Source organism: Apteryx rowi, unplaced genomic scaffold, assembly GCF_003343035.1.
Source record: "Apteryx rowi isolate R43461 unplaced genomic scaffold, aptRow1 scaffold_32, whole genome shotgun sequence".
In the NCBI taxonomy this organism is placed as follows: domain Eukaryota; kingdom Metazoa; phylum Chordata; class Aves; order Apterygiformes; family Apterygidae; genus Apteryx; species Apteryx rowi.
Genome location: NW_020449641.1, coordinates 1,961,591 through 1,987,576, shown reverse-complemented (window position 1 = coordinate 1,987,576; position 25,986 = coordinate 1,961,591). Strand labels below are relative to the sequence as shown.

The window sequence follows — 25,986 nt, the reverse complement described above, 5'->3', positions numbered from 1 at the left end:
GCCTGCTGGCTCATCTCACTGCACCGAGATCTGGGCCAGGGTAGTGGGTACGGCTGCCTGGCAGAAGGCTTCTCCGGGCAGCGCAGCCCGCCGGCCTTTTCTGTTGTTGCCACCTCTGTATGCAGGCGTCCAGAACTAACTCTGCCTACATGCTGACACTTCGCAGGACTGTGGGAATGGAAACCCGCAGGCTCCGGCTGCCCCCATGCTTACACTGCGAGTTGTCAGCAGTTTTCTCCTTGCTGATCTAACGCTGGCACTGACACCAGGGAAAGTGCTGCCTGGGCCTAGGTTTGGGTGACTTGGCTACCGTGCCTTACCTGGAGCTGCCAGAGCCACAGCAAACATGAAACACTTTCACCACAGCGGATGCATGGGGACAGCGAGGGCAGTCCTCAGCGCAGTGCGTCCAGTGCAGGTGAGTTACTGGGCTATTAACCGGATTACACCCCACTAGCTGCAATGTTTCTGTAAAGAAGTTTGGGGGATATGTGCTTCCCACTGCTTAGCTGCAGTTCCCCCTACTACTAGGGAAATAGTGTCTCTGCAGTACAAAGACAGCTTCATGATCTTAAGAGTTACTGGAGCTTCACCTTAACTGCATCTGTCATAATCCGAGTTCCTCAGAACAGCCCAAGCTCTGTTACATGCTTTATTTTGTCCTGTCGGACACACGGACAACAGCACCCTGCCCAGCAGCAGCCTGGACTTCTAGAGCCTTGGAGCACTTCCGGGGCCAGGTTTCTTTACTTATCGCTTCTTTTTCTTTGCTCTGAATTTGTCCTTTTTCCCTTTGCCTTTCTTCTTTGACAGCTGCCTTTCTAGAGTCTCCTTGAGGTCCTTGTAGCAGCCAAGGTTCCTGCGGACCATTGTACCTCTCCACCAGGCCTGCAGCTGGAGCAGGAGAGAGAAAGAAAGGTCTTAGCCAGTGCTGCTCACTGGCATGGCCCAGGAAGTCAGCTGCTGGGATACCAGGTGCAGCGCAATGGCCAGAGCATCTCTCCTCTGCTCCCCGGCTCAGGAGGGAACCTCTGCCCCATGCAGCAGCAGTTGGGCCAGTGATGGTTTTGCTGAAGGCATCTGTGTGTGGTCTGCACTGAGGGCATCTGTTCCTGGTGACCAGGGCATGAGAAGGGAATTGCCCTGCGACCCTCCCTTCCTGTGTTGCCTGTGCAGTGGAGTTGGTATGATGGGCAGGGCCCCAAATCAGTTGAGGAGCCTGTCTTTTCCCCTTTAATTCCCTTCTTAAGCCTTCTTCAGGTAGCTGCTGGCCTTGCAGCAACAGAAGGGGACAGGCTTTATCTGTCCCTTGCTTGTGCCACCCCACACCGGCCAAACTTCTCAGGACATTTTTTAACTGAATGAAGCCTGTGGTGAAGATAATTGACCCCAAACTGCTGCTGGAGCAACACTGCCTCAGCTTTGCTCCCCTTTACCTTCAGGATGCTCTTCAGCTCCAGGGCATCCTGCTCTAGTTGTCTTCTTGCAGCCTCCTTTTCCACCCGGTCACTGATGATGGTTTCCTCAAATGTCCAGCACTGGAAGATAGCACAGGGGTGGCTCAGCAGACACATCCCCTAAACTGCAGAGCCAGCCCTCAAGGCTTACTCTGCCCAGCAGGACAGGGTAGGACTCATCTGGACCCTGGTGCAAGGAGTCTTCCCTTCTGGCTACCTCCTGCTCTCGTCTCTGCTATCTGCTTTTCACAGCCCAGCCAGGGCTGCTCTGGCCCCTAGGCTGCAGTCTGGGTCCCCACCCTGTGCACCAGAGAGCTCCGTGGCAGCTAAAGGGTAATGTGTAAACATCGGACCTTCCCCCCACCTCCTTTCATTTCATCTTTCCTGAATCCAGATGGCAACGTTGCTCATTACCACCATCAGTGTCCTAAGGCAGTGAGAGCTGCTGCCAAACTGAAACCTCTCATGGCCTGGGTATAATTAACCCTCTGATCCTGTGCTGTGAAATGGGTGTCTGATGGCTTCTCAGGCAACAGATGTTGGTGGAAGCCTCCCCCCACCCCCAGGCTAAGTAGCAGATGATGTAAGAAACACTTGGGACACGAAGAGGACAGTGTACGGGGTGAAAGATGAGCCCACAAGCAGGGAAACGTTTAACTCGCTCCCAGCATCTCAGACCCAGTGGCGATATGGAATAATTACAAGTGAATTCCTTCTAGCTTTAAAGCAGCCTGTTTTTCTAGACACTTATTTCTGCCTGCTCTGCTGTGCCTGCATAGCTGTGATCGAAGCCAGGCAGTTAACTTGGAAACTGATGTGGGGTAGGAATGCTTTTAACCTGCATCAATTCCCTGATAGCAGATCACTGTGCAGCTGTGAACATGCTTCTTCGGGAAGGGATAAGAACTGCCCTTTGCAGTAGCAGGGCCTGTTTAAATGCACGTTAACCCACAGTCACAGCCTGATATCTGAATGTGGCTAGAAGGAGCAAGCTTGTGCAGACTAAGGCAACAAACCAAGGTGAGGCATATTGATAGGATGAGACAATGTCTTTGCCCCTCACAAAGGCTGTCAATAGCTCTCTAATTACTTGCTGGTATTTGAAAATAGCTGTAGGGAAAACATCATCATCCTTCCTTGATGCTGCAGGTAGCAAATGGAAGATTCCTACTCCATGACTGCCATCCCAGGACCAGTCCTCACTATCCAATCCTACACTTCTCGGTTACTGAAATGTTTTTTTCCATGGTCCTTGTATGTTATCTGAATGAATGAAGAGAATGAGGGTAGGAAAAAGCCAGGATGCAGTTTTGCATGGCTGAGCACTGAGATGCTGCTGATGTCTTACCTCACTGGCAAGTCTCTGCAGCGTTTCCAAGTTGTTTGCCTTTGATTCTTTCAGGGTGTTCAGTTCTTGGTCTTTAGCTTCTGTGTCCTTTTCATACTTGTCCATCCAGTATTCCAGCTTCTCTTCCACCTTCTGCTCAGGGACAGAATGGTGCTCAGCACGGTACAGGGAATGTACAGGGGAAAGGTGTGTTACTGTTATCTGGCCCAGTTTCAGGATGGTGGTAAGCGTCCCATTAATTTTGCATGGTTAATGTTTCCTCCTAAGCCTTGAAAGGATCAAAACACTAGGACTAGTGATGAATTACTGATGGCTTGCAGACCCCTCCCTGGGGGTCACCATGGAAGCCAAAGCACTGGACTGGGGATGAAGAGAGATTGGGCTGGGCTTTCTGAGCTGCATGAAGAATGGCGAAACATTAGGGGTTGGTTTTGTGCACAGTCAAGCCCGGTGCAATAAACAACAACTGGAAGACATTCTGCATGTGTGCGTAGGGAGGAGGGTTTAGGAACAGAATTTGACAGTGAGAAAGCTTTGCATGACTCCCTAGCCACTTTCTAGATTAAACTCAACACACCAGGGATAAGGTACCAGGGGACCGTGAACTTGGCTTTGCCTCGGTTGTGAATAGGAGAGCAGGTGTTTCTAAAACAGCCGTGCAGATGACTTCCTCCCATTTGTGCATTACTTCTCCATAGTGACAACCATGACTGCTTGCATGGAAAAATAATCTGAGGGAAAGTATCAATCTCACTGCAACGTAACAGCTGGAAACACAAGAGAGATGGAGGACATAGTCATCCTCTTTTCTGTGGGCCACTAAAAGGTAGCCAGGTACTGTTTGAGTATGGAGAGGCTTGTAGTTTGCCTTTGGGTAGAAGCCAAAAAGGCCATAACCTGTACTTGGAAAATCCCCTCACTCTGAAACTCTCTGATCAAAGTAAGGTTCTAGGATATGGAGAACACTAATTGCTCTGAAGATACAGCACTTTTTTGCTCTTAAATTTCATTTAAAATAATTCCCTTTTATTAAATTTCACACTGGCAGTGATGTTAGATATCCTGCAGCAGTACAAACTTTCTTCCAGCCAAATGGTTTGTGAGATGCTTACCAGTATTAAAGAATTTACTATAATGGGTGCTGCTGTTCAATGACAGGAAAATTGTCTGAACCTTCGGATCAACAGCACAAAGTCATGCACGGTTGTTTGCAGCTGAAGTCTGATGGAATAATTGTGACTTGCCAAGTATCCAACCCTGTTTCTTCCTCAGATTAAAATAAGGCAAAATTGGGTGGTTTCTGTTATTTCCTTCTTAATGCCCTCTGTATGCAACACTTGGGTCTGTGAAGCTGTTGCCTTAACTTTGTGCAGTAACCCCCTCCACTGAGTCACTGGAAGTCTCAGCTATTGCGAAGGAAGGTCTAACCAAAATCCCAGTTACCTGAATACAACTATCTGGGGGAGGGAAAATCCAAAATACTTGAATAAACAAAACTAATCACTATATGAACTATAATTTGAAGGAAATGTATTCAAGGTAGCAAATCCCAAATTCGAGTGTTAGTTAAGAGTTGAGGGCAAGTAGTAATTCTAATAGCAGCAATCATGAACCTGCTAAGTTTGATGGAGCAATAACCGGTTTTCTTTAGACATTAATTGATGATGTGATTTTTATTGGTTGCTATTTTAAGCAGTAACAGAAAACAGTCGTACGTACCATCTGCTGTTGCCTGAGGAAATTTTCAATCTCCATGTGGACTCTAATCTCCTCATCAGTTTTGCTCCTCAGCTTCTGTGATCAGCGCAGACAGAAAATGTCAGAGACGCCGCTAGTGCGTTTATGCATGCACACACACATGCTGCTGAGAGCTGAGCTGGTGCGCAAGCACGCAGGTGTGCTTTGTGCAGTCCACAGCTATTTTCCCTAGTGACAAAAAGACCTAGGCAGTCCTTGCCCCTGGGCCATCCCCGAGAAAGGGTCAACTAGATCAGACCTTGATCAGTCCAAAAAGGACTCCTGCAAAAACAGAGAAGTTTTCTAGTCCGGTTCACCTTGTGGCTACACAAACCGCTCGGCTAGCATAATGTGCTGGGCAGTTCTGGCAACTAGGGCTGCTTATGTTGCTAAAGAAATAGTCTTGTAACTCCACCCTTTGGACATGGTTACATGAATGTTTCTTTTGACAACTGTATTAGTTTAAGCAGTCCCTGCCTCTAGCCACTGTCTCCTGCAGCCCTGCCAGCCATGCAGTTCAGCTGTTTGCAGAGTCATACAGAGAAGCAGTTGAAGAGAGAGAAATTATTATTTCTAACCTGGATGAGTTTCCTGATACAGTTCAAACAGCTGCATTGGTGACTGTGATGGACAACAGAAAGGGCATCTGGGGACAGAGGGAGGACTCGGGCTGCTTATCTCAGCACTGCCAGTAGATAAATAAATGTACATGAAATGCTCATAATTCACATAAATGCAAGGGATAGGAAATGGCCCCACCATCCTGCTTCCTGCCGTGGCACTTCCTATCACTGGGAAGTTCTAAAATGGAAGTGGAGTGTGAATTTTCATCATTAAAAATGAATAGGAATAAAACGTTTATTAAAAAAAAAAAGTCCAGATCACTTTAAATCACTTTTTAAAGGAACGAAAAAGTAGTCCTGAGCCACATTTTTCCTGTTTGGGGTCCGTTCTAGAAATTTTTCTATCCACATGATGGTTCCAGTGGCCAGGCAACATCCTGCCATCATCTAAACCTTCTGATGAGGCATTCCTCCAGGGAAGAGTGCACCCAAGACAGCCACTCCTCTGTGATGAGGCCAAACACCAGCCCTGTTTTTTCATTTGTTTTCTGTCCGTTGTTCACTCCCATCCCTACAGATCTGAAGAAACACTGCTTGTGAGCTAAGCTCACCACACTTCAGCTGATCACCCTGTAATTATAAGGGATGAGGATGCTTGTGGTTTTAAAGAAAAGAGGATGATATGATGTAAAATGACGCATCAGATAAACTGAGGCATTGCTAGAACCCTAGGAAAGGAGGATTGTGCTGGGACAGGGACTGTTCCCAGTACAGCGCTGAGTCCTCCTTCTGTCCTCAGCTACAGACAACCTGCTGAAAGTTGACTCTGTCCTTACTAGCTAGAGATTCCTTCCAGTAGAGGCCATGAGGAAGGACTTACCTCAGTTTCCTTGTCCAGGTCATTCCCTGCATTGCTGCACTTCTTCTGGGTTTGCTGGACCTGGAGCTCTGTGTTTTTCTTCACATAGCTGCTCTCCATGTCTGTTTTGGCCTTCATCTCTTGGAGCTGGTCACTGAGGAAGGCAATTATATTACCTCGTTCCTAATGGAGGAGACAGAAAAAGCACAAAAGCAACTCTGGAGCCTGAGCTCAGCTCACCATTTCTTATTCTCTCCGCTCCCTGATAAACTCAGCTAGAAGAGTCTAAGGATATAGACTTCACACTTTCCCTGAGTGTTGCCCCATTCCAACCTGTGCTACAAAGGGAAGTTTAATTTGTAACCCATACAGAAAGCAATAAACGCATCAGTGAAGAGTGATGACCTCTGAAAAAGAGGGAGTGATGAACAGTGATACAAGAAACCAGGTCTTCTCACCTCTGGTCCAGGAGCAGATTTAAAGTCATGCTTTATTAAAAGCATGTGAGTAGTCCCACAATTTCAGTTGCACTAGGCTTTGCTAACCTCCTGGACTGGGATGTCTCTTTGAGCTCAGGCATGTCATGAGCATCTGGAATATGCATAACAGGAAGATAATGCCTCCGTCCTGGGTATGCCAGAGTTTGATTTCCTGAGATATGCTCCATTCTTTGGATTAGTTTTTTTCTAGTTTTGCACCAACTGTATAAACACAAACTTCGGAACAGGTGGAAATCTAATCTTGACTTGCTCATCTTATCGGGTAGATGGTGCCCATTTTGTTACAAAGGCATACGCCCAGGGTGAGTAAGGAGACAGGAGTGCCAAGGAAAAGCTGGCTATAAGCTCTGAGGCTCTGCTCACACCTTGTTTTGCAGTTGAGCTGAGCTTTCCTGGGGCAGTCACGTCCCCAGGGGCTCTCCCACAGGCAAGAATCCTGAGCCATCATGTCCCCTCTTTGTCACGCTTTTTGAGTGTGCTCAGGAAGCAAAGGGCATTTGCTTCATTTGGGGTTGTTGTTTTGTTTACTCCTTTTTAATTAATTTCTTTGAGTAACAGATAAAAGTTCATTAATCTAGGACTGGAACTTGGAAGAACTGCCTATAAAATGAAGAACACCAGACTTTGCATTAAGAGTTAAAAAGGTAATCAAACTCTCCTATGCAATTGTGCAAGCCCAATCTTAATGCATCTGGTTTAGCTCCCAATGCCATGTGCCTTTGATTGCTCCATTACAGCCTGTCTCTTTGCTTTCCTGTCATGCTATGACAAGTTTGATATTCATCAGCTGAACCTTGCAGCTGAAGATGAAATACCGAAGTGCTGGCATTTAAATGTTTTGGAGCCCACATATCTTGTCTCTTGAAGCACCCTTGCATTCCTTAGCTGTGTAAACATGGAAAAATGCCACAGGAAAAAGCCAGCTCAATAGTGCTGTGTTTAAAAGTCAATGCAGCATGACTCATTTGGAAAGGTTTCCTTTTAAGAAGAGTTTGGAACAGTTAAAAGGAAAATCCTTCCCTCTGCACCCCTTGTCGGACATAGGAAGAGTAAAGTGTATTTATAAGGCTCAGGACAACCAGGGGCCTTGGCTGACGTTGTTTTGCGGGTTCAAAAGTCACGCATTCAAAATTTTTTGAAGGTTTCCAAGATCAGATATTATTTTACAGCCATATCATCATATGACTGCAGACAAACTACAGATATGACCTATTTATGCCCCATTAAAGCTTTCTGGTAATGGCCTTTATTTTCCTTGGTGTGACATGTTGGTAGGGGTGATGGGAGGGGTTGTGTTCCTGACTGGTAGACACAGGAGGTGACTGTACCACTTTGAGCCTGGCTTCCTGTATGGTGGTGGAATCATGTCTAAACTGAGCTGGCAGAGACTGGGGAGACGCTAATGAAAAACACAATTCTTTTGTGGCGCTGAGGCTCAACAAAGCCAAGCGCTCCTGCTCTCAGTGTGCTACTGCTATCTGCTAAGGATTTGAAAAGAGGTCAGAAAAGAAGGGTTCACCCTAATCTACCAAGTACTCACATATTAGAGGGGTGGGACAGAGCATGAAAACTTTACCAGGTTATTTTCTTTCTCATTTCATATTCTGATAAAGGAGAGGGGAAAGCGCTTTTGATTCCAGAGCCTGAGGCTTCAGCTGGGATGGGAGCCCATCTGCTCTGTTTTCTTTGTTGTATGGCATGTTTGTGGTTTGGATTTGGTCTGTGGTGTTGTAAAACATCTTTGTTAGAAGCGGGGAGTCTGGGGGCTTGGTTACACAATCCAAAGCAGACGGGAAGTGAAACACAAAACCCCGTTGGTGGTTTATGGTAACATATTGCACTTGGAGAGGGAAAGTCAACTGCAGGCATGTGAGCAGCTACTGCAGCCCAGCTGATGGAGCTCCAGAACTTGGGCACACTTGATACTAGGTTGCTGGCAATAAATACAGCTGCCACCCACAACCTGTAGGCACCATCTGTGGAGTATGCTGTTCCCTGAACTTTAGAGGCAGGCACTGGGAAAATGAGTTAGTACTTATTCAGTCTGGTTTATCATAGCAAAAGGACCAAGCAGGACATAGTGTGCTTTCATAGTTAATGCAATAAACCTTTGGGCTGCTTGTTTGGGATGATTTCAGCTTTGAATCTGCCAAACCAAAGATGAAAATGACACACTGTGTGTCCAGAACTATCACAGAGCTGGCAGAAGCCAACATCAAAACCCAGGAAACCCAGGAAATAGTCATGAAGAGCCAGTCTGCTCTGAAAGCAGGTAAGCAAGCTCAGCCTCTCTGATCTCTCAGCTCTCCAACATTGTCTCAGAGTCTGGTCTGCTGCTGTTAACTGGTGCCATAGGATTTGGCCGCACAGATGATGTTTGGCTGCAAAAGCAACTGTACGCAATTGGAGAGGGCACGCACACGCATGTGTTTTCATTTACTTTGATTTATCCCTCTTGCAAGTGCCACCTGGCTCTCTCAGCCCTTCCACAGCAATTAGTATTTACAGTCACTTAAAATACAGCTGGTTACAAAACTAACAAGCAGGAGTAAACAGTCTGTGGAATTCCTGTGCGTAACCAGCAGCAATCAACTAAACCCCCTGCTGCCACCAGCATACCCAGAGCCCTCCACTGGGCCAGTACTTGGAGGGGGGCAGGTTTTGTGCCTCATGCAGGCAGCTAGCAAGCCTGGAGAGAGGCACGCTGCCGAGAGCCCTGCTGCCTGCCCCCCTTGCTTCCACGCTGAGCGCGTAGCAGCACAACTCTTTCCACTGGCAGCCGCAATATCTCCGTGTGCGGAGCCTGAAGATATGCTTAGATCTACACACCTGCTGCAGCCTGGACTTGCTTCCCCTGAAACCAAGACGTGCAGCCTGGCAGATCACTGCAATAGGGCTGCCTCTCTGTCGTGGGTGCTAGGGCATCCCTGCGCTGCACAGCCCCTAGAAATGCTTCAGCCAAGGACTGAAAGTTCACCCAACCTCCTGATAAAATGACTTCCGCAGCCCCCTGCTAGCTCAGCCCCAATCCCAACAACCGCAGGAGTGAGCTTTGCCATGTGTGAGGGGCAGTTTGCTGGCAGAGGGAACAGACCCTGTGGGCAGTGACATTCTTGTCCAAAATCGTCTCAGATTTGGATCTACTCCATCGGCTCTGGGTTCCTGCTGAATTGCTTCTGCACTGCTTAAGGCTAGCGCACTGCCGGTGGTACAGAGGGGGACCTTGTGCACCCTGACTCGTGACGGAAGACTGTCCCCTTCAGCACACTGAGCTGGCACCAAAATGCTGTGGCTGTGCTTGGCCATAGTAATAAGAGTGCATAATTATTGTTTTAAGGCAATTATAAACTTTTACAGCAAAACCAGCAGAGCTTGCAAGCGCTGTGAAATTCTAGATTATTTCTTATTCTTAAAAAAAACAAAACCTCCAAATTGGGAAATTAAATTCAAGCAACTGTTACTCTGTGAGATGGGCTAAAAGACTATAATCACAAAAAGTTGGAAACTGTAAAACAGAAGACAGAGCCTTCTGGGGGACTGTTCCCACAGTGGTATCAAGTCCCCCAGGATCTCAGGACCACCACAAACCTCACACTTTCTGCCGTAATTGCCAGCTACATTTCTCCAGCATGAGCATGTAGCAGTGTATGGGTATATGTGTTAAAAACATTCCCCCATAGTACTTCATTGCACGCGCTTGTGCCCCTGGGAGGGGTTGAGAGAACGAACACATCACACTGCTAAAAGCACTACAGAATGGCACACGTATGGTGGAGTTGGGTGTGTTATAGGAGCTCATAGAGAATAAAAGTTAAGGACCCCTTTTCACTGGACCTTGGTACACTCTCTTGGTTTTCTCTCTGGTATGTAGCCTGCAATACTACTGATTGTTGTAAAATGATACCATAACTTGCATATATGTATGGCATGAGTATATCACTAAACCTATAGGACCTATAAAGTTTCTGGTTTAATATAAGCAGGACTTCTAAAGTTTACATTTCCTAAATTTTTATATTTAACTATATAATCTTGTATGATAGGAACATGTTTCAAAATCTGTACAGACTGTCATCGCTTGTTCAGGAAACATGAGAAATTGAGTATTTTTGTACAAGCTAGAAAATGAGCACTGGAGTAGCAAACAGAACTGCAGCCACATTACAGCTATCAGTGATGCGCCTGCACACACAGAGGGGAAAGAACAAAACCAGCCTGTTAATTTCAGCACCTTTAGAGACTGGTTCAAAACCAGCGTTTTCCAAAAGGAAAGAAAACAAAATAAATAAGAACACTTAGCATTTGCGTTTCATTAGAAAGAAGAGAAAAATGAGCTGAGCAGGTGAATGCAGCATTAATTAGCATCGCATTAAGAGCTAGCAAGGCTGAATATACAAACATACAAGCAACGTGTGAAACAATGACCGTGTTCTTCTGGTTCCATGATTAGATTTACCTGCTTTTGTTTTCTCATCCACTAGACTGGAGACAACCATGTAGGTTTTTGTCTAAATGTCTGTATATTATTGTTGTTCAAAGTACTCCAAAATCAGCGAGCTTTGGTTTTGTTTTTAATTAGTTGGCAAGGTGACAAATCATGCAAGTGTCTGTAAAACTGCCTATGGGAAAATCCCATATGAAGTGAATAGAAATTATTCTCCCTTGGAAGACACAGTGAGACACCATTATTTCTGGCACAGGAGGAAAGCAGTACTTGAAAGTAGTCTCGTCTTTGATTTGTTATCAAAGCTGAAACTATAAGGAAGCCCAGAGAAGGACTTTTAGCCTGGAAACATTAAAAAAAAAAATCCCACATGAGTGCAGATCACACCTGATGAGGCAAAAAGCAAGAACCAAATTAGCAGAAGGTACTAAAAGACAAGAGAAAGAAAGCACCCTCAGCTTTGGGCCCATGTATCTTCCTATGACTGTAAGAGCTAGGAGAGGTGCAGAGCAGGACAGCGACGACTGCTAAGCCTGACTGCACAGAGCCAGGACATTGCTGCTAGTGCGAGATGGTAGTGGGGTGATTACAGCCTCCAGTACCCCAGACCCTGGAAAGGCATTAAAACACAACCAGATACATATGCTGGATGCACAGATACTTTTGGGAGCACTGCACAGAAGGAGAGCTGCCTCTTCCTATTCCTTAGCTTGGGGAGTGGGAGACCAGGACTGCCCCTTCGGGTTGTGCTGGACCCAGGAAGGCTCCCAGGAGCCATCAGCACCTGACTGAGAAGGGACAACGTGCAGAAGCAAATGGACAAAATACAGTCTCTGAGTCTGACAAACTGTTCAGCTTGTTTCATTTAACTGCCGCAAAGAGGTCAAAGGACTTTTGGTTTGTCCTATCGGGTCTATAAATAGGCTCCCATCCCATTTCCATTGGCAGTAGGTAAGTATAAATTGAGGTACATATACAGTTCTCCTTTTCAGTCCTGGCTTTGACCTCTACATCCTTTAGATGTTTTGCCAAGCTCAAAATGTTCAAATCTCTAGGGAAAAACCTTCAGCCTGCATTTCTCTTTCAGTTCCCACAATTGTTCTTTCTCGGTTTGTCTCCTAACTTGCTAACTTTATGTTTCCTTCAATGACTCCTCTCTTTTTTTCTTATCTGTTAATGTCCACGGTTTTTTTCCAGGGTTCTTTCCATCCTGCTACAATTCCCAGTGTACTTTATGCATTTCCAGAATCTCCACTAGTAGAAGATGACTGACCTAAATTTATTTTCTCATTCTGTACATTCCTGCTTTCTTCTCTGCTGTTCTAGTGTCTCCTCTGGAGATCTGGTGTTTATTCAGTTATAGATATCTGCATATGTTTCCAGTGCCAATGGATCTTTTCCATTCTTACAACCATCCTGTTATTTAAACTTTCCACTACACTTGCATCCAGGCTGCCAACACAAAACTTTCATCTTCTATAAACTGTACTTCGCCAGCATATCAGGGGCTTAAAATTCCTCTCTGTAGCCAACTATATCCTGGCTTGATTACTGTCTGCTCTTTTGCCCAAAGACAAAATTCAATTATATCAATTCTTTCTACTGATGCCCTTGCTGTCCTCTTAATCACTACTGAACCAAGTGTCATATTCTTGTTCCTTCTTTCAAGCCTTGTATAGGTCTGGACCTGCCCTTCTTTTTCATGTTTTTTATCTTACACTCTTCCCTGTCTCAGCTGGGCTAAGCTACATTTCCATGTTTCCATACAGAACTGTGTGTGCTTGGGCTCTAAAGCACACGTGCAGGAGTCTGAACTGTCCGGTAAGCAGCAAAGGGACTAGGGATATGCCATTCATCTGATCTGCATTTGTGCAGCAAGTCTGAGGTGTCCAGAATGACCCAGATCTACTGTGCATGCACAGACCACTTGCATAATGCAGACAGAAGGGCTGAAGCTTTCCAGAAAGATCAAGTTTACAGTATATGTGCAGTAACATTGATCTGCCTTTGTGTAGGGCTCCCATGTTTGGGATTTTTCAATATCTAGAAGCCTGGAAAAATATATGAAAACCATGAGTTTTTCTCCAGACAAAATTTCCAGATAGAAAAATATGGCCTGACCCTATTCCAGCTCTGTCAATGTACTTCTTTCTCACTCCCTCATCTTTACACTTTTTTTCTGTGCCAGGTTTCATATCTACATCCATAAGCATCACAGTATCTTAGATACTGCTATCTACAGCTAACCTCTTCCTTACTGATTGCAGTAGATGTAGCAACACCCACGTCAGTGCTTTGCAGGTCCCAGCAGTGTATTCTGATTTGATCACAGCCTCTCACAACTGTAAGCACTTTGAGCTCCCAGTTGTAAACCACTGGATAGTGCTCTTAAAGTCATTAACAAACATACTCAGAACACAGATATTTATTACTGTTGTTCTGCTTCTATTTTCCTAAATGATGGATTGTTATATATGCCACATGTCCTCTCGTCTGAGTGCTAGCTGTAGGCAGCAGAGGCAAGCTTGCTAACACACTTCCCTCTGGCATGCTGCCCAGTGTTAAGTAATCTCACCTGAAGTTCCATTTCTGTTTCTTTCTTGACATCTTGCAGCTGTTGCTGGAGTGACTTTATCTCCTTCTTTCCTTCCTCCTCCCTGAAGGAAAATGGGAAAATACAATCAATTTGAATAGAGCAAGAAAGTCAAGAGCTGTTTGCTTAGGGAACTTCCGGTCTCTTGATATATTGCTGCACCTAGCTGAAAGCTACCCCACTTATCCTGCTCACCCAGAGAGTTTGTTACAGCTGAACTAAAACAGTGCGCACAAAAGCTTGGCCTGCTTCTTACAAACAACAGAGGACAAGCCACTTCCCATGGCCTGGTAGCAAAAAAGACACTAATCTCTTCAGTCTGAGCCTCAGGGAGGCAGCACATCTGGAAGTCAGAAACTGAGATTCCTCGTGAAAGCTGGTGACTTGGTAAGTAAATCCAGAAAGAACTGGTGCAGAGACTGAGCAAGGAGGATGGGACTGAAAGGGAGAATGAACCAAAAACCAGGGGATGTTCTCGTTGAAAACCTGGAGTAGACTCAAAGATGATGTGATTCCTATAGCAGAGAGTGACATTAAGTTATAGTTGATCATTAAATGATTATTAACTGACAGTTTCTATATTCCAGGCAAAAATCTCTCAGATTCTGTGCAGAAGAATGCCTAATCAGCAGATGGTGCCAAATTGTGTAAATTTTATTATCTGTATGGGGAATGGTTTTTTTTTCCACAGCAAACTTAAAATTCGCATACTTAAAAAACAAATAAACTCAAATTCTCAGATCTGTCAAGGGATATGAGTGAAGGCCAAAAGCTACCAAGATGTTTACCCATTTAAAACAAAATTGCTGCAGGAATATTCTAGGTCTTAAATTGACTTATTTCACTCTCTGTTTTTTCAAGTTTTTATGCTTATGATTTGGTCTGAAGCCTACAGTACTCATATCCCTTGATGGATCTGAGAATTTAAAACAGAGGTTTTGGGGTTTGGGGTTTTTTTAAGTATGTGGATGCTCCACCATTGGAGCTGTTCCACTACAAGCCCTGATGCAGACAGGCAAAGGAGTGCTTTCTCTTTTCTTGAAACTGAAGTAGGTTGGATTCATGCAAATCATGACTTGCAGCAGCTTTGCTGTCTACCCTAAATGATGGGCCTGGGCTGCTACACAGAAAAAAGTAGCTTTAAAATGGTAAAAAGTACTTCTCTGATGGCTGCCATTCCTTCTGACATGGTGGGGATTGAACCAGAACTTCCCATGGTTAAAAAAAAAAAAAAAATTAGTGCACAGAAGTTTGGGCTAAGGAGTCCCTGGTTTGTAGTTCAGATTATAAGAAATTGGTACCCTGTAAGACTGGGGACAGAAGAGGATCTATAGTGCAGTGGCTGGTGGATTAGTCTGCAATAAAACAACTGCCTCTGTCACCCTCTGTGACAGCCCCTCCCTGCTAGGGAGAAGGGAGCATGTTAGCATATGGGCCAGAGCAAATCCTCTTGGGCATCACATAACCTAAAAACCGTATGTTGCTGGCCTTGGTTTGAACAAATTCCCTGCTGCTTTGGCTTTCACTGGGAACAGGAGTTAAAGATCCAGGAACTCCTACATCACATTACATTTTAGTTGATGTGGGGCTGGCATTTGCATTAATGCAGGCACTGGTGTCTACTGTGGTGAAAGCCCAGGCAATTCCTAGCTCAGGCCAATATCAGAACCATCAGTTATTTCTCTCTGAAGGGGAAAGAAATTAGATTTGTAGTCAGATTAATTCAGGTGGAAAAAGCTGTATCTGATCCTTTCCAGCCTGTACTGAAGGGTAATGGGTTTTGACTCTGGGCAGTTAAGGAGGAAAGTACTGAACACAACTCTAACCTGATGAGGATGTCACGCAACTTGCTCTTCTTTGCCTTCTCTCTCTCATTAGCTTCTGGTAAGCTATTAAATGTTCCTGATTCCTGCATCTTTATCATAGTGCTTGTAATTACATTGCTCACATACTGCCTGCCAGGAAGAACCAAAAAGAACACAACAGTAATTTATAGGCATATTCTGGTATTACAGCGACTAGCATTGTTATCCATTCTTGCTCACAGATGAAAAGCTAAAGAAATGCAACTTCTCTTCTTACGTCCTATCAAACCCAAGAGCGCCTTGCCCATAGTACCCGCCACTTGTACTTCTGAGGAACTCGATATTAGGAGCTGGTCAAAGATTATAATTTAAAAATGGACAACATAGCTGCCCTGAACGCTATTCTCGGAAACGGCAAAGGGGCACAAATACGTCCATGCTGTGCCAGGCTGTGCTGCCATCAGGAGGAAGGGCTGCTGGTTTGCAGGAGTGACGACAGCTAGGTGGATCTGGGAACGTGAGGGTAGAGGAGAGCGAATGGGAAGTAGATGAGATTCTGTGATGCAGAGGAGTGTGTGTATGGAGTGGGTGCCAAAATATCCCAATACAGTCCTAAGCTGATCTTTACAAATACACAGGCTTACCCAGCTTGTTGAATTACATGGTGCATGCAGTATTTATATTTTAGCTGCATTTTCCTCATTTTTGCGGGGAATTTCTTTAAGTCCTTTGTTGAAATAACATTAAAGGACAGAAGCCAGTATTCAGGAAAACACATGCTGAATGCTCAGCTCCCAAATCTGTAGTTTAAATCAAAGGCTGCTGGTATTTCTATAAATCAAGGCACTTGATTAGGTGCAGAAATAAAATTTATTGTAAAAAACAAAAAGAAAGAAACTCTTAGGCCTTTATATACATTATCTGTTCTGTAAAGGAGAATGGCTTTAGCTGCAATGGAGGCTATGTGAGCCCTACAGAATAACTGAGTTCTGGACACAATGCTCAGATGCTGCTTTGCCTGTACATACCTGCTAGGGAAACCCAACTCAAGACATTAGAGCATCAGTGCTGGCTGGTTCCAGGGATGAATGCTGGAAAGACCGTCAGTCTGAATTCCACCCAAGTAACCGTTATCAACTGGTAAGATTTTGTGACTCCATAGGAAATAAACTGATTGTCAGTACTTGGCATCCAGAGGCAAGGAAAGGCCAGCACTGAATGACCTGTGAAGTCAGACCCCGCTACTCTCTTTAGAGATAGTTCCCCCAGGCCAAGACTGAGGTACACCAGCAGTGGGAGAGGGGGAAGCCTGTATTTTTGCTTTCAAGAGATAGATGGAGAACTTCACAGCTCCGAGCATCTTCCACTACAAGCATCGTGTTTGTGCTTCACTCACCTGTCGGCCTGAACTTTTCTGAGGTTATCTGCAGACATAGCTCTGTGTTTCATGGTCCTATTGAAAAGACAGTGGGGCCTTTCTAGATCCCCACTTTTCTGCAGCTGCTGCTCAAGTTCATTGCTTTTCAGAGACTTGGAGGTAACTGTTTCCCCACTCCCTTGCCTTGATGACACAAGCTCTTGATACTTAATGTCCAGTTCCTTCTGGGTCTCTGTGATTTCCTTTATTTCCTGGCTGTCAATCTAAAAGGGAATAAAGATATCTGCTTGCACACTGGGCAGTAGAAATAAACCCTCTGCAACATTATGTGAGAGGAAGAAAAACCTAAATTAATAATAAACTTGAATGAAACTCTACTAAGAGTAGTTGATATAGTATATGACATTCTACAGAGTAGAACAGCAGAAACAAATATCTTGTTTAGCTTTAAGCACACAGTGTAGGCTTATTAAAGTTTATGGGATCAAAAGTCCTAAAGAGACAGGACTAAAAAAGGCCTCAAAAGGTCAGTTCATCTGCCTCAAGAGATGATTGTCTCAGACTGTGTCATTCCTGGCATACATCTGTCTAAACATGTTCATAAAGACCTCAAGCTGGAGACTACCTACCCTCCAGTCAGTTCCAGCATGTCACAACTATCTTTACTGTCAGAAAGTTTTTTCTGAATCTTCTTGGCTGCCGTTGAGCCCCTGACTTCTTGTCCTAGTCTCCATAGACAGAGAGAACAAATTATTCCTTCCTTCTTTGCACCGTTTTTTATATACTAGAAGATGGTTAGTCTGATTCCCCACAGCCTTCTCTCCATCTTAGCCATTTCCCGCTGCCAATCATCAAGAGCTTTGCCTACAGTATTATTGTTATAACAAGAGCTGTGATGTGTGGAAATAAGTGATAAACATCAGCTATCTGCTTAGCTGGTTTTTTGTGAGAGTGACAGCAGAGGAAGTATAACATGAATTCAAAGAGGAAATTCAAAATACTGTCAGGTCTCTTCTATGTGGAAAGATATCTTACGGCCTTGTATGATTTAACCAAAAAAAAAAAAAAAAGCCCTGAAAAAGCAAAAGCATGTTGTAAATCAGCTGAGGCTTCGCTTCTAGGAATGTCTCTGCTCTATGTGCTATGAGTATGAGTACAGGCATATACACTGGGGCACGAAAAGAGAAAAGCATTTGCCCACATACAAGCATCTCATATTTTGGTGTGTCATCTTAGCCGGTGGTTACACACTTAATAGCAGTACTGCTGAAGCCAGCTAATGCAGTCACTACCAGCTCTATCCTAGTTCACAGCTGCTCACTCCCACCCTGGCTGCTTGGCGAAATGGATCAGAGAACTCACTGAGCTGAAACATTTTCCAGCAAAAAGGAGAAAAAGGTTATTTTTTAGCTGTACCAGTTCTCAGTTCAGGTCACTCCACAACCACACAAATGTTTGTTCTAACATGGCACAGAGGGTGCAGTCAGAACAAGCAGTCGGGATAGCAACTATGTAAACCAGCAGTACTGCCAAGACGTTACCTGTCAAGCCAGGCTCCAGGTCTGGCACCCTGCTGGAATCAATGGATGCAGCGCACAGGGCGCTGCAAGGGGCTGCTGCGCTCTGGCTGTCTTAGCCAGGCATCTCGGAACGGGATGAATCAGCCTCTGGAAGTGCCTGACTCACCACTGGCTACGGAGGGAGTCTAGATGATGATATGCTTAATTTTTGGACAGTTAAATTTACATTAAATGAATGCCATGCAAGTATACACAGACCAATGAAAATTACATAGTTAATCAGAAAAAAAGGATTAAACCAGTGTGCTGTTAATGGCTGTACTTCAGAAAGAACTAATTTTGGCAAATAAACTGCTTGAATGCTCTGACAGATACCTTATAATTTCTGAGAAAGTTTAGGACAGGCTATAAACTGGATTGACTGTAAATAGTAGGGACTTAAACATGAATAATTATGAAATAACTAGCAAATAGCAAGGGGGTTGTAAATTGCTCATGGTGCCCTTCAGCATAGTCTCCTAGCTGCTTATCTTTTGCCAGTCTTTTGCCCAAAATTCAGCAGATGGAAACTGTCATCTTCTGGAGGAAGCACTGCATGAAGCAGTTTGCAAGAGTCCCAGATTTAGAAAGTTAATGAGGTGCTGGCTAACACTGTGACTAACTCTCTCAAAAATGTCATTAACTGAAATTTAAAATGTCAATACATGAAATGTCAATCTATGAAAATGTCATCAATCTGTTTGACTGACAGAGCTCCAACAGCATGCAAGTTGCTTTTGCAAATATAGGTCTTTTGCAAATACATTGATGATAGCCAAATGTAAACAGAGGATCAGGGTGGAGTGGCAAATTACAGAGCACTGGAGTTAGTATGTACCTTCCTTAAGCCACATTTTGGTCTCTAATTTGTCTCCCTCTTGATTTTTTTTGGCAGCTTTAAGGACACAACTGTGGCTTATAGCGTATGAGAAAAGTGTGTTTAAAGAAGTGACTTAAAAACAAGAGTATCTGTGCCTGAAGAGAAAAAAATAAGTGGTTCTTTATATCATTTGAGTGTACCTTTAGGAGGCCTGTCAACCTGAGCCTGTGTGTCCGGAGGAGAACGACTCCTACCATCCTAGGAATATGCTCTTTCTGTGTATGCTTGCTGCTGACACATACGAGTTTTCCCACCCAGGTCTGTGAGGGAAAAGCACCCTATTGAAACAGGTGAGCCCAGCTCAGAGCAATCTTTTAAGGGGAGGAGTGCCCTCTATTGCACAGTTTAAGCATTTTTCATGCCCTGAATTCACTGTAGCACCAGCTCCTGCAGCTTTGTGATGGGTTTATTGAAAAGCAGGCAGTGAGGAAAGGAAGCAGGTAGACGACTGAATATTGTTTTGCTCCTACTCTCACATTCTTAGGTAAAATGTTAGACACAGTCAACAGCATTAGACGTGATAACCCAGATCCCAGGCACTTATTTCCACCCTAGTCACCCTTTTTTTTCCCTATTTTCAGTTCCTCTTATAAAGAAAGCTTTAAAACATGCTTAACCTAGAAACAGATTGCTACCTCAATTAAAGGTTAATACATGAGAACAGAGCTTAGAACCATTTACCCCAGGATGGTCCCATCCTATTTCCTACACCTATCACATACTCTAACAATTACTAGAAATATCATGACACCTACCTCCACAGCACTGACCTCTAGGGCTTCTTTGCTGTCCTTTATACCTCTGCCCAAACCTGCTTAGCTGTGATGCCTATTAGAAATCAACACTTACTAATGGCAATTGAGAATGCGTAGACAGTAATGCATTTTGAAGTGGAATTTTTCTAACTTCATTGTCCCCACGGACAAGTCTAGACTATGGGGCACTAGTCTAGACTAGAGGGGACTAGAGGAGCTAGGTTTTGAGCACTTTTAAAGATCTTATTCTTTTGTGCTTTTGACATAGCTGTGTATTTATGCAAGAGCCTAGATGCATTTTGTTTCCTTCTCCCTAATCCTTTGCATGTCATCTAACTGCCCAGATTTTAAAATTGTAAGCCCAGGAACCTTATCTTGGGTCACTAAGGTCCTTTGCACAAGCCTTGACAAAGACTTCTCAGTGGTGCTGCACTATAAATATTCAAATAGGTCATGCATGCATTTTTATTKCATTTCTTCACCAAAAGGTCATGGAGCAGTTTGCAGAGAAAATATCTGAGTATATTTTTAAAAAGTGCTGATAGAAGTTAAGACATAAAACTAAACAAAGACAAATGAAAGATATTTTTTAAAGGGGGAGGATAGAGGCACATACATGGCTGATGTCTGCCCTGCCCTCATATGGAACTGGCGTGATATATCCAAGAATTGAGAGCTGATCAACACAGTTCTCCAGCACGGCAGTAAACAGCAGAGCTTCCAGATGAGTGAATTTTTCCATTTCTTTAGTCTCTGTGTTCTTGCTAAAAGGAGCAAAGACAAAAGATGCCAATGAGAAAGACAGTATGGTGTTAGTAACAGTAGTGTAAACTAAACGTAGACCTGAAATAGCCTTATTTGTAGGCTTTCACATACTTCCCTAGCTTTGTTTATAGCCTTTCATACACTGTTTATAAGAGAAGCCATGCTCTGCTGTTGGCTGCACTCAGGGACAGTGGGAATGTTTAGCTTTCACAGAACAAAGTAGGTCCTGGTCCCTCCTGCAGTAAGTCTGGGTAGACAGGCTGAGGAGGGAGTGAAGATGGAACGCCCAAATTGGGTGAGGCAGCCTCCCCGTTCAGCTCAAGGTGGAGTAGTGCTTCATGCTGGACTTTGTCTCTTGGGAAACAACAAAATGAAGGTGACTTAAAAAAAATAAAAAGCTCTTCTGTAAAACTTCAGATGGTGAACCTTTCCTCTTTCTCTAATCATTCCTCATCAGTCCTGCACAGCCGTAACCTTATTATGGTCCCATTCTCCTCAGGAGGAACTCTTGTCAGCTTAGCACTTTGAAAGACAGACAAAAAACTATATCTGGGCTGAGCAAACTATTTTTAACCTTTTGTTTTTTTAAAAATTTGCAATTCAGATGTGAAACCGCTCTAATGTGCACTTAGGCATCCCCTTGCCTAGCTTGCAAATGCAACATTGTGAGAGTACATGTGGGCAATAGTGGAAATTCATTATTAATCCATGGGAAATTGGTCCATTTTCACTTTCCTGATTTAGAAAAAATGCATTAGAAAACACCTACACAAAAAAATTTGAGAAATTATTTGAGTTTTTTTATGAGCTTTGTTAAGCCATTATACAGCCCCTCGAGGCCCTAGACTACTCACAGAGATTTCTTGTACAGCACAACTGGAATATGAGTGAGATTCTGAATGTCATTGCAGTAGAAGCATCAACATTACTAATAAAACCTTCATTTGGCTGCTATACCTACAGCTGGATTTCTGCCATCTGTAAAACCCCTGAATAAACACATCCTAGGTCTGCAGAATATTACAGTCCAATCTGTAAGCATACCAAGGAAATGCATCAACAATGCCTGTCAACATGATTAACAGGATAAGACATAGCTATATTCTATGAAAATTAAAGAGATTTAGATGCAAGCACATGCTGGATCACAGAGAATTAGTGATTTTTTCTGAGCAGCTTTCCAGGTGCTTGAAAAAAATGCATATTTACTGTAACATCTCAGAAACTGTTACCATTTCCATTTGTCCTCATCCTTTTCTTTTTTGAAGAAAATACAGTAATTTACAATTAGAACATGAAATTAATTTCACTCAGGCAGAAAATAAGAGTCACTTTTCAGTTCAGGTCTRTTAGGCATCTATTAGTGTCACAACAGGTAGAACAAAGAAAAAAAATACATTTCAATATATTTCAATATATTATATTTCAATATATCTATTTCTTGATGTCCCTGTTTCTTGCAGTAAGTTCTTTAATAGAAGTGTATTGAATTGGCCTGTCTTTGGTAACAGAAAATGGTTTTCCTTGGGCATAAGAGTACAGCAAGAAAGCCTAATGTGTCAGTGGCAGTCTCTTYCATGACAGCTCCATGTATAGCCAACGAGACTGGAACCTGTTGCTTCTTTTGGCCTAGTCCCATTTCTTCGATTAATTGAATAATATCTCAGAGAAGACTATCAGGTACACAGTTTCATTTAAGGTTTCTTACAAGAATTTCTGCTATGAGGTGGGGAGCACGTGGTAGAAGACAGGRCTCGGGATGGCATGACTCCAACGGGAGGAACTATGAATAACGCAAAGTGCAGTCTATGATGTAGCAGGCCTGGTATTTTCAGCAGATAGGAAAAAGTATCAGTGCCACCGTATAAGGCACTGGTAAGTCTCAGATAAGACATCGTGCATGGTTCTAGGCATTTGTGTTCAAAAACATGCAGAAACAGAGGAAGACCAGTGGGGTGATCAGGGGAATGAATGGAGAATCTGTTTTAGAAGAGGTTGAAAGAATTGAGGAGTGTGATTACTCTCTGTAAATATATTTGAAGGGTAGATACTAGGGAGGGACAGAGCTATTTAAGTTAAAAGATAATACTGGTACAAGATTAAAGGACTGTAATTTCCTCATGAATACACTTAGCCAGGCAATTACGATAAGGTTGCTAACTTTCAGAAGGATGAAGTTCTGGAACAGCCTTTCAGACAAGATAATGGCAGAGGCACCCTAAATTATTTTAAGAATCTTGCTAAAATCATGGCAGGAAAAGGTAACAGCAATGGAGTGATTCCAAATATTTTCAATTATTTGTTTACTATCCTTCCTGTACTATTTATATTTATTTAAATAATTAATTTCATTCTTTAGGGCTTTTGATCGTCACTTATGACCTAAGGAACTGATTTCCTCCCTTTGCTTCTGAGATTTTTTTCTCTCCTTTCTCTGAATTATAAGAAATTTGCTACAGCTTGAGATAGGAATCTGATAAAATGATTAACTAATGGATAACTAATAATCTGTTTAACAAAGTAATAAACTGCACTTTCTTTTCGAACTTGGAATTAATTTAATAGTAGAAGTGGAGATGCAAGTTCATCTGAGTTAAGTATTTTTGCACAGAGAAAGTCAAACAGTGTCTCTCTACAGTTAACAAGCACTAGTTAATTGTTGTGTAAATCTGTTTTACCCATTTTTTAAGGAAATCTATGATATTTCGGGTCTAAACTACATGAGAATAGTCTCTTACATTTTCAGCCCAAATGATTAAAATATGGTGAAAAAAGATTTCTTGAGAGAGCTGTGACAGATGATTACAACAGCATTTTTGAAAGAAGAAATAACACTTGCAGCTCTCATAGGAAAAACTGACTTATTTGGAAACAGCAGAGGATGCAATAGCTTTTCCTCTACCCCATCAGCAACTTCTGTCCAGGAGAGAATTAACTCAAGATATTCACGTGTTTTAAGAAAACACACAGCTGGAATGTAATGTTTCTCTAAAGCCTGCTGGTTTGCTCCTCCTATATATTTCCTCTTATATCCGTACACTCAGCAGATGCTTGTGCCAAGCCAGTAAGCTCTGCCTGGGCTTATGTTGACTTGGATGTGAGAAGGAAACCACTGTCTGGGGCATTTAGAAACGCTACAAATAGTGAGCTGCTCTCACTGGATTTTAGCATTAACGCAATGCCCACAGACCATCCTGATTCAGTCACTGACATTGACCTTAATCACTGTACTTTGCTCAACTCCTTCATTAAACCCTACTAACAAAAAAAGAAGTATGTGAAGGATTTAGCTTCCCCCAAGAGTTTAGGCTGACATCCTTTCCCTGCTGCTCTAAAGGGAAAGAAAAACATATCAAGAAATAATTTTTAAAACAACTGTATACAGAGTCTGGCCTACTGCTCCTTTGGGGCTTGTAACTCCCTCTGCTGTGTGAGAGTCCTGCCTGCACATTTCTCCCATCCTGCTGCCTGATAAACTGAAATGGCTGCAAAGGCAGTAGTGCACTTTTAGGCAGCATTTCTGCAGCATCCCCTTTAGTCAATTAAGAAGTATACTGATGAATTCCAGTGAGAAAATTCAAAGCTGAGAATGTTACGTCTCCTTTAGCTCTGTTTTGCAAATATATTGGCAAAGAGAAACTTCTGAGTCCCTGCAGTGGCAGCAGCTGGGCCATAAATTGTATCTTAGCTTTTACTCAATATTGTCTATTAGGCAAGCAAAACAGTTGTGGCCTTACTAAACTCTACCACTACAAATGTTACAAAATAAGCTGCTTGTCTGAAAGAAAAGAAAAGAAAAGAAAAGAGAAAAGAAAAAACTTGATAAATTAAAGTAATCTTGGTTTTGGCTTTGAGATGCAATTCAGGCTTCATTCTGACTGCAGAGAAACACTTTCAGCTCCTGCTCTCTGAGGCTGTACCGATGAGAACCTAGGACTAAGTGCAAAGAATGAAAGACATGGTGCTACTTTTAGCTGTACRTCCCATATGGGATTTAATCTGTCTGGGGCAGGAAAAGATCAGATTTAGGGAACGTTTATTGTTTGTGGCATCAGTACTGTTGGAAAACTGAGTGTTTTGACAGTTAGTTTATTCTCTCTGACCAGAGAGGTTCCTGGCAGGCTGCTCAATACTATCAAGTAACAGCATAGACCACTGAGCATTGCTTTGCTTACTGCCTCTTCCTYCAAGCAGAAGCCAACAGAAGATTTTGGAGAGTCAGAACACCCCATCCCCTCTGCTCCTCCTTCACAATTATTTCATCTAAGAAAGATCCCTTCTTATACAYGCTTACAAGGTACTGAGTGCTTCTACTCTGGCCCAGTAAAGTGCAGATRCACTTAATTTTCTTACTGGATCAGGATCCAATTGCTCAGTCCAGGTTCAGGCCCTCAGAGCCCCGCTGGTAACAAGATGACAGCAGGTTTAGTTACCGAGATTATTTTTTTCATAAAAGCACACAGGGCACAGGCTCAGATGCAGCTTAAGAGACGTAGGGGCAGAGTTACACTGAAACTCAGGACGGGTAGGGGACATTTCAAACCGGAATTAGGTTCCTACATCCCTTGAAGCACTCTGCAAACGCCCCCGCATTTCGGGCTGTGCGAGGGAAGTGGCGGGAAGCAGCAGTGAATGACCCCGACGGCAGAAAACAGGTAAGTACCCGCTCGTAGCTATTCTTATTCGGTAAAGCAGCGGAATATGAGACTTCACGGAAGTCAAGGTTCCCTGTCAGCGGGATGACGCGGGGGCACAGCGGGCGCCCACATGGCCGCTGTCACCGGCGGCGCCCGGGCCAGACGGCGGGCTGACCCCAGGCGGCCCCGCCGCCGCCCGGCCCCGCCCCGCTGGTGATGCCCCCCGCCGCCCGGTCCGGTCCGGTCCGATCCGGTCCGATCCGGTCCGATCCGGTCCGTGATGCCCCCCCTCACCCCCGCCCCGCCGCTCACCGGGGCTCCGCGCCCGCGGCGCCCGTCTCCATGGTGACCACCGGGGGCCTTGCGGGGCTTCCCCGGCGGGTGCCTGCAAGGCGGGGTGAGGTGCCCCCTCCCCCCAGATTTCGGCCCGCGGGAGGAAGGCAAAGCGAGTGTCGCGGTGAGGGAGGGGCGCTTGGGGGTTTGTTACCACTTGCGGGGTGTTAGTTTTCGCCACTCAGGCGGCGCCATGGCCGCCCGCGGGAGGGTCCTTCCGGCTCATATCCCGGCAGGCCGCGCGCCTCTTCCCTCTTTCGCCGCCATCTTGGCTGGGCGCCGTGGGGGTGAGGCGGGGAGCGGTGGAGGGGGGCGCGGGGCCGGGAGAAGCTTCCCCCGCCATGGGGCCGCCGGCGGGCGCGGGGCACTCGGG

General features: G+C 44.3%; 1 protein-coding gene across 4 annotated transcripts; it reads right to left on the bottom strand.

Annotated features, from left to right (window-relative positions):
• Nucleotides 1-665: 665 nt before the first annotated feature.
• IQCG (IQ motif containing G) lies at nucleotides 666-25,897 on the bottom strand. Of its 4 annotated transcripts, none has more exons than XM_026070964.1 (10): nucleotides 25,593-25,897; nucleotides 20,495-20,642; nucleotides 16,703-16,947; nucleotides 15,328-15,456; nucleotides 13,484-13,565; nucleotides 5,986-6,147; nucleotides 4,525-4,599; nucleotides 2,806-2,937; nucleotides 1,437-1,538; nucleotides 666-894 (listed from the first exon to the last, which is right to left on the bottom strand). In XM_026070964.1, the coding sequence occupies exons 1-10, from the start codon at nucleotides 25,622-25,624 to the stop codon at nucleotides 751-753; spliced, it is 1,251 nt and encodes a 416-aa protein (XP_025926749.1). In that variant the 5' UTR covers nucleotides 25,625-25,897; the 3' UTR covers nucleotides 666-750. The 4 variants fall into 4 exon arrangements, with proteins under 4 accessions (XP_025926749.1, XP_025926748.1, XP_025926750.1 ...); XM_026070963.1 differs by having other exon boundaries at nucleotides 25,768-25,897; XM_026070965.1 differs by lacking the exon at nucleotides 25,593-25,897 and adding an exon at nucleotides 25,307-25,443.
• Between the last annotated feature and the right edge of the window lie 89 nt (nucleotides 25,898-25,986).

Excerpts from the sequence above, each read along its gene's own strand:
- IQCG (XM_026070963.1), bottom strand. The coding sequence starts at position 25,808 with ATGGCGCCGCCTGAGTGGCGAAAACTAACACCCCGCAAGTG. Across the intron at positions 6,148-13,483 it reads AAACAGAAATGGAACTTCAG|GAACGAGGTAATATAATTGC; the intron begins GTGAGATTACTT and ends CTCCTCCATTAG. Across the intron at positions 4,600-5,985 it reads ACCTGGACAAGGAAACTGAG|AAGCTGAGGAGCAAAACTGA; the intron begins GTAAGTCCTTCC and ends CGCTGATCACAG.